The 14,811-nt window shown below is 32.5% G+C and overlaps 1 protein-coding gene across 3 annotated transcripts in view; it reads left to right on the top strand.

Moving 5' to 3' along the window:
* The window catches only part of LOC143230907 (uncharacterized), an 87,447-nt gene that overhangs the window by 52,668 nt on the left and 19,968 nt on the right, over window positions 1–14,811 (top strand). For 2 of the 3 annotated variants that reach the window (XM_076465208.1, XM_076465207.1), the window contains 2 exons: window positions 7,804–7,873; window positions 11,010–11,077. In XM_076465208.1, coding sequence (XP_076321323.1) covers window positions 7,804–7,873; window positions 11,010–11,077 — 138 coding nt within the window. Of the gene's footprint in view, window positions 1–7,803; window positions 7,874–11,009; window positions 11,078–14,247; window positions 14,318–14,811 lie in introns of all 3 variants that reach the window. The other variant, XR_013016676.1, reaches the window with a different exon arrangement.

The following is a 14,811-nucleotide window of genomic DNA, read 5'->3' as shown; positions in this document are numbered from 1 at the left end:
TTGCTGTTTTTAACACAGTCCTTTCTTATGATTTTACTAATTTAACTTCATTAAAATGTATTCATTTTCACTCAAATATATATGTGTATATATATTTTTAATACAATCATTTACATAAGTTTTGTTTTGTATCCTCCAAAATTTATTAAAATTTTCACGCTGCTTTTCTCTATATATTTTTGTTCAAGGTATTTCTCAAAACTCCTATTGTATGTTAAGATGAATAAAAGAACGTGTTTCAAATCGATAGATCTTAATTTAGACCATAGCATCTAAGTAGTTGCTTTGGACATGCACATATTATTATTATAGTGGTCCTACAATTACTACTTCTCATGATAAAATGATAGAAACGACATGGTTTTATATGAATTCAGAAAAAAAATGTAATCGAATGTTGATCTCTTTTGGGGATTTTTATACCTTGTACATTTGGAAGCCTTTAGTACGTTGACAAACATTTAACAAAGGATCGACATTTATTTCCCTTGTTTTAATGAAGTAAATGCTTTTCAAGGGATTTTAACAATGTACTAAACAAAGATGAAACACATCTAATAACTTAAAGTAAAAAATGCGCAATGCAACATTAATAGCTAAACTAGGCAGATAAGGTGTTTTATATAAGTTTAAATTATTTTATATTATGTCTTTGTCAGAAATCTCAGCATAACAGTTGTTAAAGGTTTAGTACCAAAGATAATGAAACAATTGTACCCACTTGTTAATATTTCAAATACACTCCACCCCCTCTTTCATCAAATAACAACATTCAAAATAGCTTAGGAACAATGACGAATTTGATAAAATGTTAGTATAATGTGTGACGAGGACCTAAGGGTATTAGAAATGGCTGTCAAAAGCAGATCTTAGTAACTTATGTTGCTGCATGAAAACTGTTAAGATAAATGACTGCACGTGAAATGACGTGACAGTTTCCTGAATACAAAAACACAGTAATTTATCACCATAAGGGTAAAAAATAAGCACCTTCTTAAGTAGTCGCAATCATTCCTTTTTCATAATAAGATAAATAAAACGAATACAAATGTTTATGTCAAGATTGAAATCAGGAATTACTTTATTCTCTCTCTAAATAACATGTTGATATTTGATCTTAGCATCAGATTATGGTGAGTGATGGAACAAACCCGTTAAAATATGGTCCACTGAGGAACCAAGACTTTTAAAGAAATGTATTGAAAAAAGGTCTTACAGACAAGAGGGATTGTTTATTATACTGACGATGAGGTTTCTGTTTGGAAGTAGCTTTTGTTGAGACCCTCCTTACCATGGCTCCTTGTCAGTTCATTTGTCATGCACGCGCCTGACTTCTGTTGAGACTGAAGGGGAAGAAAAATTCTGTCCTTCGAAGGGTTTGTTTCCGGCTCCAGGGAGGTGCAACGATCCATTTTGTTGATGGTTCGTAGCTTTTGTGGCTCTCAGTCCTGTTGATGCTGATGAAGACATATCCTTAAGTACAGTTGGGGATTCATAAAATATTATTCCTTTGTATGTTGCTTGTAGCGCCCTAATTTCCTTGTACGTGACTATCACTCAATGGGCTCAACGGCGTGAGAACAATGTGAGAAAAATAGATGAAATGCCATTTCACTAGAGGGACCTCATTTATTGACTGATAATATTTTGCCTTTATTCGAAAATGCGTGTGAATTAAGAAAATGTGAACTAACAATCACCATTCGATCAATTCAATATAAAATACCTTTAACATTTTGAAAGTAATCTGTCGTAAAAGGAGTAATAGTTTTATCAAAACCAAGGATAATTCAATCAATGTTCACATAGTTTATGACTGGTGTAGTAAAACAGTATGGAATTGACAGTCGTTTTGGTTGTTTTTTTTCCGTCTTTTTTTTGTCTATTAATTTGCATTAATCTTATTCTTCAGGAAGAATTTTTTTTCAAGTTTTCAGTTAAAAGATAACTGAGAGAGAACTAATATAATACAGTGGTGTGCCCGGCATGGCCGAGCGCGTTAGGCGTGCGACTCGTAATCCGAGGGTCGCGGGTTCGCATCCCAGTCGCGCTAAACATGCTCGCCCTTTTAGCTGTGGGGGCGTTATAATGTGACGGTCAATCCCACTATTTGTTGGTAAAAGAGTAGCCCAAGAGTTGGTGGTGATGACTAGCTGCCTTCCCTCTAGTCTTACACTGCAAAATTAGGGACGGCTCAGGTTTCTCCTCCTGGTTGGGCGTTGTGCAGTTGACTAACAATCTACTCACTTAAAAAACCAGCCTGTTAATTAATCCGCAAGCGATTGCGGCCGTATGTTCCTTCATGGAATTGAGAGGCATAATAATAAATAAATAATAATATAATGGTGGATTTAAGGTTGTGTGGACCTTACATCCCATGTAATTTTACATTGACTAAATTTATCAATGGACCTCAGTTAAGACCACAGGCTCTCGGGCTAAACCCCCTCTAACACCTACCTAAATACACGCCACTAAATATATACAATAAACGATCGAGTACTATCAAGTATTTACGGTTACTCAAGCATTTCTAGACAGTCTTTATATTGAATAACACAAAGCTAGAAAACATCACTTTCAACTTCACTAAGGTACTGTAAGTAGATATAGTACACGGCTGATAATTTTAATTTATACTACAGTAAAGAAGTACAGATTAAAAGTGTTTAACTATGAAGAATATCAAAGTTAATAAAACCTATCAATACTATGTCTGTTAGTTAAGTTTACAGTTTGCATCATTATTTCTGTTGTTAGAAGGCAAACATAATTTATTTTCTTTAAATGTTTTTTATGGTATATATATATATATCAATTAATGCATTTGACATATACGCCTAAATTAGTCTAAGGATATACTTAGTGCATTCAGCTAGGCCCTGCATGGCCAGGTATGTTAAGGTATTCGACTCGTAATCTGAGGGTCGCGGGTTCGAATCCCTGTCGCACCAACCATGCTCGTCCTTTCAGCCGTGGAGGCGTCATAATGTGACGGTCAATCCAACTATTCGTTGGTAAAAGAGTAACTCAACAGTTGGCGGTGGGTGGTGATGACTAGCTGCCTTTCCTCTAGTCTTACCTTGCTAAATTAGGGACGGCTAGCGCAGATAGTCCTCGTGTACTTTTGCGCGAAATTCGAAAAATAAACATTGAGCTAGCTTTGTTAAAATTCAAAAAATAAACTTCATACTTATGCAAATTTTACCGTAATTTCAAAGTTCCAAAAAAATTTATAATTAAAGAAAACTGATAAATAAATCATCGTGCATTTCTTCTTTAATACGATTACTACCTAAACATTTAGATCATTTAATGTTTTACGTCTCAATCCGGAAAACTGAAAGTATTTATGAAATTTGAGTGGATTCTCGATTGTTGGAACATAAGAAATTTCTTATTTCTGGATTGGGTTACTGTTTTATAGCGTGGCTAATCTACTCTTGTTTTCTTTAGATTCTTTGATATATTACAGTTCACTTGCGTATAAAACTAGGAAATATATCATGTCTGAAGAAGTTTCATAAATATCATAAAAATGTTGTGATTTCCTTATCTTTAAACCCAGCATCGCTAGGCGGTTAGGGGGCGCTCGACTCGCAGTCTAAGGGCCTCAAGCTCGAATCTTCGTCCCACTAAACATGCTCGCTTTTTCAGCCATGGCAACGTTATAAATCCCACTATTCGTTGGTAAAAAGAGTAGCTCTAAAGTTGGCTATGGGTGGTGATGATTAACTGCCTTCTGTCTAATCTAGCCCGGCATGGCCAGGTGGTTAAGGCACTCGACTCGTAATCTGAGGGTCGCGGGTTCGAATCCCTTCGCACCAAACATGCTCGCTCTTTTAGCCGTGGTGGCGTTATAATGTGACGTTCAATCCCTCCATTCGTTGGTAAAAGAGTAACCCAAGAGTTGGCAGTGGGCGATGATGACTAGCTGCCTTCCCTCTAGTCTTACACTGCTAAATTAGGGACGGCTAGCCCAGATAGCCCTCGTGTAGCTTTGCGTGAAATTCACAACAAACCAGTTTACAACGTTTTAAGTAAAATTAGTGTAGTTGACAATGTTCGTATTAATATTAAAAAAAAAACTATTTTAAAGTTTTGTATGGTACAGTTTGTTTGTTTTTGAATTTCGCACAAAGCTACTCGAGGGCTATCTGTGCTAGCCGTCCCTAATTTAGCAGTGTAAGACTATAGGGAGGGCAGCTAGTCATCACCGCCAACTCTTGGGCTACTCTTTTACCAACGAATAGTGGGATTGAGTGTAACATTATAACGCCCCCACGGCTGAAAGGGCGAGCATATTTAGCGCTACGGGAATGCGAACCCGCGACCCTCAGATTACGAGTCGCACGCCCTAACACGCTTGGCCATGCCGGGCCATGTATGGTACAGAGTGTGTATGATAATCGTCTTCAATTAAAAGGAAGTTCTAGCTTTTCTACATATGATTCTGTGAAAGTCAATATTCCTTTTAGTTTCAGTTCGTTTATCAAAAATAAGGATACTTTGATGTTATGTTATTGTAGTACCCTTTTCAAATGATACTAAAGTGTCAAAACAAACAAAAACTGTAACTATGCAAATGTATGGAATATTATTGTTAAACTTTAAAAAAGAAAATCTCGAACCAAAAAAGAAGTTTAAGAGATACTATACTTTAAAAATAGTTGCATTAACATGAATAAATCGGCCGATATGGATGATTTCTAGAACATGTTTCGTTTCTATACTGCAGGTCCCATGGTGGTTCAGCGGTCTTATGCGCCAAAAATCGGGTTTCTGTATCCGCGTGGACGGAGTAAGGTTAGCCCATGTATACTGTGCGCTTAACAATAAATAACTATTCATTTGACTGGTAGTGAATGACTTACGTGTATATGTTGACCACTCATCCTCTATAGACAACACAGTGAACACTGTGATGGTGGGGGACTTTTGTTTGTAAATTTAATGTTCTGACATGTACGTTCTGTATATCTATGAGAAGCCAAGGTTACTTTACTGTGCGAGAGAGAACAGTTAAAATTAAGTTAGAAATAGTAGTTTTTAAATCTGAGCAACTGTTTTGAGTTATTGGTTCATACTTTTTTCACGTCTAGATGTAATCGTAACAAAGAAAACTAACCTAATCAGATTTTTAATTAATATGAGAAAAGTATGCAGTGAAATAGCAGATGAATCATTTTCAGACATGCATGACTATTATTAACTGCACAAAAACTAGAAGTAAAACCAACGTCTCGGTTGTTTTTTTTTTTCTTTTATAATGTTTTGAGCAACTGCCTTTCGTCAAAATTTGCCAACCTTAGCGGCATGTCTGTGGACTTATAACGCTAAAATCCGAGTTTCGATACCCGTGTTAGGTAGAACATAGATAGCCCATTGTGTAGCTTTGTACTTAATTACAAACAAGCAAACAAATAAATCGTCAGAATTTTTGGAAACTGCAGCATGCGAATATTCAGATGATCAAAATATTATCTGACTTTACTGCTTTATGTCACACTTCTTATGTTTAACGTCTTTCTCTCCAGTTACTTACAATATACAACTTTTTTTAGTTATATTTATATCGCTTATTATTCATTGTCTCAAAAAAGTGTACGTTTTTTTCTTCAAATATGAATATACGTCATGAACATTATTAGTTCTACTAACATGACTGAAGATGGTTGCTGTAATAACTAGGTTCCATGTACAAATGTCACTTAGAGATGGATGCAGCTGTTACTTACACAAGAATACCCCAGTCCAATTTCCAAGAATAATTTCTCTTGTGTAAAGGAAAACGCAGAAAGAAACAGGATGAACAACTTGTGTTCATGTAGAAACAAAAATAATTCTGATACATTTTTATGTATGTGTTTATATAGCCATCTAGAAATAAGATAAGCAAGTCATCAAGCACGTTTATGGCTCAACTGTCGAGGAAGCGTATAGGATCTAGAAATTCACAACTTTTGTTGTTGTTTTTTCTCTATAATTTAGAATAACTTGTTTTTAGTCACGTGACGTGAAGGGCCAATAACAATCCCTGTAGTGATTAAGAGACAACAAAAGATTGAAAGGTTGAATTTATTGCGAAAATCCCGTGGTCATAGATATTATTAATCATCATTTGATTCTAGATATATATTCTTACTGTCGTAATTGCCTTAAAATGTTGTTTGTTGTTTTTTTCACGTATAATGAGTACTTAAATAAACATCATATGTTTGGTTCATCATTCTTTGTTAATTTCACGAAAATGCATGAAATTAGATTGATAAACATTGGGCATTTTTGTTTATAAACAAAACAAGGGGCCCAGCATGGCCAAGTGGGTGAAGGCTTTCGACTCGTAATCTAAGGGTCGCGAGTTCGAATCCCCATCGCACCGTGGGATGTTATAACTTGGGTAAATCCCACTATTCGTTAGTAAAAGAGTAGCCCAAGAATTGGCGGTGGGTGGTAATGACTAGCTGCCTTCCCTCCAGTCTTACACTGCTAAATTAGGAAATTAAAAAACAAACAAACAAACATACTGGAAAAGGTATAGACGCTAGTATCATTAATTTCTAAATATAGGAATATTATTCTACTAACAGTAATTTGGTAAAAGCTTCACATTTTTTTCAATATATACCTAAATGATGTATGACTAAAAATATTGTTAAATTACAGTTACGAACTTTTAAGTAAACAAATATTTACAGCATTTATAAATAAACTAATAATTGCAGTTCATAGAATCTTTGTTTCTAAATCAAAATTTAAACTTGATAGTTGATAATTCAAACCTGTTTGTTACTGTGATGACAATGTATTACATAACTATCTAGTTAGCTTAAAAAGTTCAATATCTTGTAGATTAACTTTATTTTTCAGTGTTTTAGCTCTGTTTTTTTTTAGGGGGGCATTTAACATTCGTAATCAACATTTACTTGATGTATTTGAGAACAATAAAAATATGAGAAATCAGAAGGTTTTGACATAAAATATTATATATTTAGTTTAAGTTATGGTACAAATAAAAACTACTTGTTTTTACGTACACATTAAATGAAATTGGCTGAGTTTGATAGAAATTGATATAGCTACAAGTGTAAAAGAGGAAATACAGGCTGCTTTCGTTTTTAAGTATCTCAGTATTCCAGTTTTTGTTTCTAGACAACTGTCTGAATTACTCAAGATTGTGAACATAATTTTGTTGTTGCACATCCAGAATTAGTACTTAGTTTAGTGTCCGAAATATTTGAATTTTCTATTTGGGGAAGAAAAGTGAAATTAACCTTTCTTTTTTACTAGATGGAGCCACATATCAATGTCTTCCAAAAATATATAATCGCTTTTGTAATGGTCAAGCAGGTAAAGTTAATATATGATACAAGAAAAAGAAAAATTCATGAGTGTTTAAAAAAAACAAATATTTGTTTCTTAGCTTCTCCATATTGATATAAGTTATAGCTACCATGTTACAAAATATTGGATATTATGTTTATGAAAAAGAGCCCACAAAAACAAACGTTGTTAGTGCATTTATGTATATATATTAGAAATTATATTAACCTTTTACATAAGTCTTCATATAATAATTTGATATATGCATGCATAAAGAGAGATCATACCACAAGAATTTAGCGTGGAATTTTGTAAAATTTTTTCTTCGTGGGAAACATTCTTGTGTTTGAATCCCATAAATGTCACTTTTACATTGTTCTAACGTAGAATATTTAAGGATGTTATGTATTTGTTATTCACCTGAATAAGTCCATAGAATTAGTTAATCATTTACTTTTATTCTGTTTCAAAATATTTTAGGCAGTGATTCGTCAATGTATCATGGGTTTACTAGCCACTCTAAGTTTGCAGGACTTTCTGGATATTGAAGGTGGGTGTTTTTCAACCACTGTTGAGACACATTAGGTAGGAAAATCGTAATAAATATTTATGTTGGTATACTCTATTATTTCGAAACAAATATTTAAAATTTTTTCACCTATATTTGAACTGAAACACTCATTGGATATAATCCATCCTTGTATTTTACTGTTATTATTTTTTTAAATGAAGTGTAGAAAAATTGGACAGATCATAGGCCAAGTTTACACCACCTTAATACACAGTCTTCTGATGTTAGCCTGGTAGTTATATGAGTTTATCTCACAAACAAATAAATAATCATGACGAGGTCCACTCAGACATGTTCCCTAATAATCATTGAAATCTGAAAATAATTCAATTGATTTTAAGCTTTCTATTCTATATATTAAATTCCACATAAAAAATAGAGAGATAAAGTAAATCAAAGCACTTTTAATTCTAAAATTTAAAGTTCCACCTCTATTAAATTTAAATGTTGACTAAAAGCCATAAAACATATTTAAATTTAAGAAATGTATAACTCAGTTTGTTTTGAATGATATTTTAAAGCGACCCAAAACTTTAAATAGTAATATATTTTTAAAGTATGTGTAGCAGTTAGTGCTAATATTTTGAAATATATATATATTTTACAACCCTACTTTTAATTTTAGTACATTAACTTTTTTTTATAACATTTGGAGACAATATATAAAATATGAAGTCTAAAGCAACAAGACTATAATGATGCAGTTTATAATAAGGTTTGCCTATGTTTTTTTTAATCTTCAGTGATTTCAAATTGTGTCACTCACTAAGTATCACACAACACCAAATCACGGGAGATGCTTCTACTCTACATTTACTTTAAGATGAAAATAATTTTTGTGTTTGTGAAATTGGTTCTGCTAGCATAAACATATTTATTTATTACATCAACATGTAAGCTCATATTTGTTTGTTTTCTTTGCCAATACATGATATCCTAGGCTTTAGTCATTATTCAGAAAGTTCACTAAAATATTTCATTAAACAATAAGAAACTGTTTTGTAAGTGCCATGTTCAAAATTATTAGATCAATGGGATTCTTACACTATATTATCAATAATTTTATTTTCACTTTTCTAACCCCTTTAACTTTGCACACAACCTTCCAAGATGAAGAATATATAAAAATAATAATAATTAATTAATTGTGTATGTATTAGTTGTTGGCTTAAAGACCCATACTAAATTTGATTAGTTACAATAGCAGAAGAAGCACCAAAACACTAGTTTCTTTCTATATGGTTTTTGGAAAGAAACAATGAGTACAAAGGTTAACTCTTTGTTGTCTTCTATAAGTTAATTTACACTGAGATGTAGAAGAAACAATTATGATTAAACTAGTTGACATATGTTATAGAAGTAACACTCTGATTTGTGTTTCGCTAAAACTTTTAGGAAATGAAACCAACAAAAGCTATATGGACTGATCTTGTAAAATAAATAACTGAATTCACATCATATGGTAATAAATGCTGATTATTTTTCTTCTGAATATTAAGTCTAAATAAACATTTTATGAATGTGTTTAATATATTTTGTAAGAATCAATTATTGTAACAATGTATGTATAAAGAATCTTTACCTATTTTATATTATTTAACAAAAAACAACATATTTTATCTATATTTGCTCATCTCCTGTAAGTGGTCCTTCATTAGAATTTATGTTCAAATCTTCTACTTACCAGAATCTTCTAGATTGAACTACATGAAAAAACTGGTTCTTTAAGAAATATTCCACATGATCAAATGTCTAACCCTGTTATATATTAATTGTTATAGCAAAGGCAAGGAATTTAATGATGATGGGAAGATTTATGAAAGTATGACTTTTCATTTAAAATGTTTATAAATTGTTTTACTGATTTTGAAAAATGTCAGTGAAGTTAAAGAACATTAATAATAAATATTTAAGTTGTTTTTGAAACATGCAGTGATTCATGCTTATTACATAATATTATATTATCCCTTATATAATTTATAATTTTATTCATATTTTTTCCAAGTCCTCAAAGAACTTGATATGAGAATAAGTATAATTTTAAAAACTTAACATAAAATTCCAACATAATTGGGATTTGAATAAAAGACTTTCACATGATAGTTGATTGCTACAACTACTGTGACACTCAGACTTTCTTGTTGAATTGTAACAAACAATTCAAATCTTTTAACATAAACTGTCATGTTAGTGTGTTTTCCCAATGTTACAATATTTTACTGTAACATACTGAGTTGATGATAAGAAAGTTAGAAAAAATCCTCACTCAGCTGGGATTTGAACTCAAGACTTCTGCTTGAGACAAACCACTGAGTGAAATTGAATGTTACTGAAAAAGGGAGAATTACAAAAGAAAATAGCTTTTATTTAAAGAGAGGTTCTAAAGCTTAAATTTCTTAATATATTTTGAATGCAGTAATCCCATATGGTGAACATATTGATCAGTTGATCCAGTAGTATTTGTCCTAAATTCATGTTACATTTGATGAGTCAGTGATGTAAGAGAGGCGTTATACCTTTGTAAGGAAATTAAGTTTTTTTTTTTTTCTTCTGTTGCAAATTAATGTTATGTTTTTGCTGGATGTAATGTTTCTTAATTACATTGTTTTTTCACCTTTGAGGTCATTAAGTACTTTCAAAGCTTATAATTAGCTTTTAAGAACATTTTATATTCCACTGAATAGTACAGTGAATGCTGTGAAATTTTTAAGTTGTGGATTTTGTGTCTTTGTATATGTTTGTGTCATAAAAATAGTTTATTTTCCTTACTATCATGAACGTCTAGAATATTGATCTCTGACCTTTTTTTTTTTAACTAAGAGCTAACTTATTCTGATCCCAAAATGTGATAGACTTCTTTAAAAATATTAGTTTTATGAAGTAGTTTCATATTACATTGTAAAACAACATACTTTTGATATGTGTTTTGAAACACAAGTTTTCTTTCAGCTATTTTGTGGAGTGGCTGAAATCTCCTTGTGGAAAGGCACCAATCCAAATACTGGTAGTTGGGAAACACTGGCTTATATTACATTTGATATTGAAATAATTTTTATAAACACAAAGTAATTTTTGTGGTATCTTGTAGTAAAATACCTTTTCTTTTCACCTTTAGAAGAGATAAACAAAGCCACCTGCTTTTACCTAACATGTGAGCGGTTTTGGGATGATTCTCTTCAAGAGGTAATACTAACAAATAAATAGTTTTGTTTGTTATGTAATTAACATATAAATAGTTTTGTTTTTTATGTGAATGTGCATAGTAAATAATCAGCTGGTAATATGTAATTACCAACCCAATTCTTCCCCCTGGTGGCTCAGCATTACACTTGGGAACATATAATACTAAAATAAATAGTTTAATCCTAGCAGCTTATAAATACTGTGTATTCTCTTTTAATTTTCTGCACTGAAGAAATATTTTAAAAATTTTACTTTCACATTACTCTAAAGTATACAGAGTAATGATGACACTAAAGTTAAAAGATATATGATTAAAACAGTATCTACAGGTGTTCAGTGTCTTCTTTCTTTAGGATTCTCTAGAATGTTTGCTAATAACATTTAATATCCTTGACTATCAAGGGTAATATTTTTCAAACATTATATGTCACTTTACTTTAGGCCTGCCATGGTCAGGTGGTTAAGGTACTCAACTCGCAATCAAAGGGTCGCGGGTTTGAATCCTGGTCACGCCAAACATGCTCACCCTTTCAGTTGTGGGGGCATTATAAGTGATGGTTAATCCCACTATTCGTTGGTAAAAGAGTAGCCCAAGAGTTGGTGGTGGGTGGTGATGACTAGCTGCCTTCCCTCTAGTCTTACACTACTAAATTAGGGACGGCTAGCACGGATAGCCCTCAAGTAGCTTTGTGTGAAATTCAAAAAACAAACGTAATTTCAGATTAGAACTACAGCATAGGCTGTAACAATGGAAACAAGGAATAAAATGAGCATAAAATAAAAATATTATGGATTTACTCTTCCTATAATGTACACAAATGAACACTTTCAGTGTACAGTCACTGTTGATAGTTTATGCTGATTAACACTGTCATTTGATCGATTATATAGTGCCACACCAACATAATACTTCTAAAAGTACAGACAGTTGTGTGGGGTAAATGCATGCATTGCTTTTAAGATAAGTAGGTTGTAAATCCTTGAAAATAGAGAAGAGTGTAAAATTGTATACTAATAGTTTGTGGGATTTTTTTTTTCTCTAAAATGAGCCCTCTAGTATGTCCTATTCAAGATTCTAATGGTGCTCAGTTGAAAAAATAGAATATTTTTATACACTTAAATACTTTTTATACATTACTGTGCAAAAGTGTTAGGACAATAAAAAACTTTGTTATTCTTTCCATTTTATGGGACTAATTCTTCTGTGCCATTACAGAATGTAAGTTTCAACACTATGGTAATGCTTCACTGATTCCTATTCATACTTGAATGAGCCACTGTAAGAGTACTTATCATTCTCTAAAATTCCCATGTACTTGTACCAAGGGCATGACATAAAGGTTCTGCTTGAATGAACATATTGGTCAAATTAAGAGTCTGAAATAAGCAAGGAGCTAGCTTATGGTACCTGTATGTATCAGAAGAAGTTAATCTAATAACACTCCACATATAAACCTTGATGAAAACAGTGTTTAACACTGTATATTAAGTTTTGTTGTTAAGCCACAGCTTACAAGACCTAGAGGATTATCAGAAGAGCAGAGATTTTACAATAAATATTTATGTGATGCTGGCTGGACTTTCCAACACATTGCTGCAAACTTTAAATGCTTCCCAGACATTGCCAACTAAACCCTAGATTGTGAGGCTGAGACAGGGAGATTTGAAAGTAGGAAAGGAAAAGGCAGAACACCTAAACTTGATACTGATATTAAGTATATTCATTTATGCATTCATCAGGACAGAAGAAAGACTGCTACTGATCTCAAGTATGAGATAAACAACCATATATCAAATGACAGGAAAGTGGAATATTTGGTTGTGTAACAGTTTGAAAACATTTATTTGATCTCCAAATATTTTCAAGAGACTGAAATTTGCTAAGAAGTACAAAAACTGGACTGCTGATAGATGAGTCCAATTTTGAAATATCTGGCTCAAAGCATAGGTTGTACATCTGGCAGAAGAAAGCTTGAAAATACTTATTTCAATGCATGGAGGAAGCAGTTTAATGGTTTAGGGGTGACAGGAGATATTTGCAAAAAAATGAAATAATTGACCAGCACAAGTACCATCAGATACTGATCTATCATTGTATATCCAGTGATTTGCATATTATTGGTAAAGAATTCTACTCCAAGAAGATTAATGACTCCAAACATTCATCCAACCTATGCAAACATTACATAGTTGTGAAAGAAGCTGCTGGAGTCATTCAGCTGATGCAATGGCCATGATCTCATTCCAGTTGAGCAGATCTGGGAATTGATGGATCAAAAGCATGACAAATCAAAATTTATTTCTAAAAAACTTTATGGGAGTGTTAGAGACATTTGGAGTAAAATTCCAAAGAACACTTTGATTAAATATGTTGCAACAATGCCTGGAAGACTGTCTGCAGTTATTAAAGCAAAGGGGGGACACAGAAAATATTAACTGTTTACTGAACTCAAGCACTTCCACTGAGTTTCTGTTGTACTAAATATAGCTATTAATAAAATTTTTATGTTTCACCCGCGATTTACGCTCCTTTGTTCTTTGAAAGTAGCCTGAAATATAATTCTTGAACTTGACCTGACACTTTTGCATCGTGCTGTATATTAAAGATACTAATAAATAATACAACTGTACAATAAAAGATGCATGTTTGGTCCACTGAGATATCTTCTCAAAGGTTTGACCAAGAAGACTTAAAATTAATCATAAAGTACTGATGCAAGAACAATCCAAGTGGGCAGCATTATAATACTTGTTGCAGTAGCATCTGATGTCTTAATATAGACTATAATTACAGTAAGCCACACCTCTGCTAGTTCTTCAGTATGACAGAAACACTATCCAACTTTATCTTTAAATATCAGAAGACTGGTCCATTTATTACTAGTTGAAAAGGGTGCATCCAACATTGAGAGAAAGGCATCCTTCATGTAGAATCTCAAAAAAGATTAGAACAGCTATTTTAACAAGTGACCTCTAATATTATGTATTGATTGATGACTGTCACATGTTTCAATAGGAGGTTTATGGATGCTGAAGTGTGTATTTGAAACTAGTACTATTAATTATAGAAGTAGCAAAGATAGGAACTCCAAAACCCCTTTGTACAGTCCAATAGCAGTATATTTTCAATGACTTAGTTGGTAAGTACAGATGAGAAATATTATTTCCAGATGACACACCATGACCTGACTGAAATGGATATCTGACATAAAACAGCAGGATGAGCAAAGTTGGAGAAAGGTGATTTTTATAAATGAATCCAAATTCAAATGGTTTAAGAACAATCTGTGATAACTTGTTAATTGAGATAATAACAGTAGTACAGTCAATATGCAACATAATAGGGGGCCAACACAACTGTGGGCTACTTCTCAACTAATAATGTTCAAAATTGTAACAAAACTTATAGTACCCTAAATGCCATCAGGTCCAGTTAGATTCCTATCCCTCAGACACAAAAGTTGTTGAGCAGGGATTTATCTTCCATTTAGAAAGTGATCTCAACCATCCAGTAAATATGCTAAAATAATAACTGGAAGGAAAAAAGGCTGCAAAAAATACCAGAATGAACATTATTAATACTATAAGGTTATGTGGAAACTGAAGAGGTAAAACAGGAACTAAACAACTTAACTGAATTGTGAAGAGTAATATGGGACCACTGGAAGAATATTTTACAGCCATACAATAATAAACATATGGTTGTATTAAAACAAGGTGTATAAAGCAACTGC

The sequence above is a fragment of the Tachypleus tridentatus genome, chromosome 10 (assembly GCF_004210375.1).
Source record: "Tachypleus tridentatus isolate NWPU-2018 chromosome 10, ASM421037v1, whole genome shotgun sequence".
Taxonomy (NCBI): Eukaryota; Metazoa; Arthropoda; class Merostomata; order Xiphosura; family Limulidae; genus Tachypleus; species Tachypleus tridentatus.
Note: the sequence above shows the minus strand (reverse complement) of the source record. Positions and strands in the feature narration are given on the sequence as shown.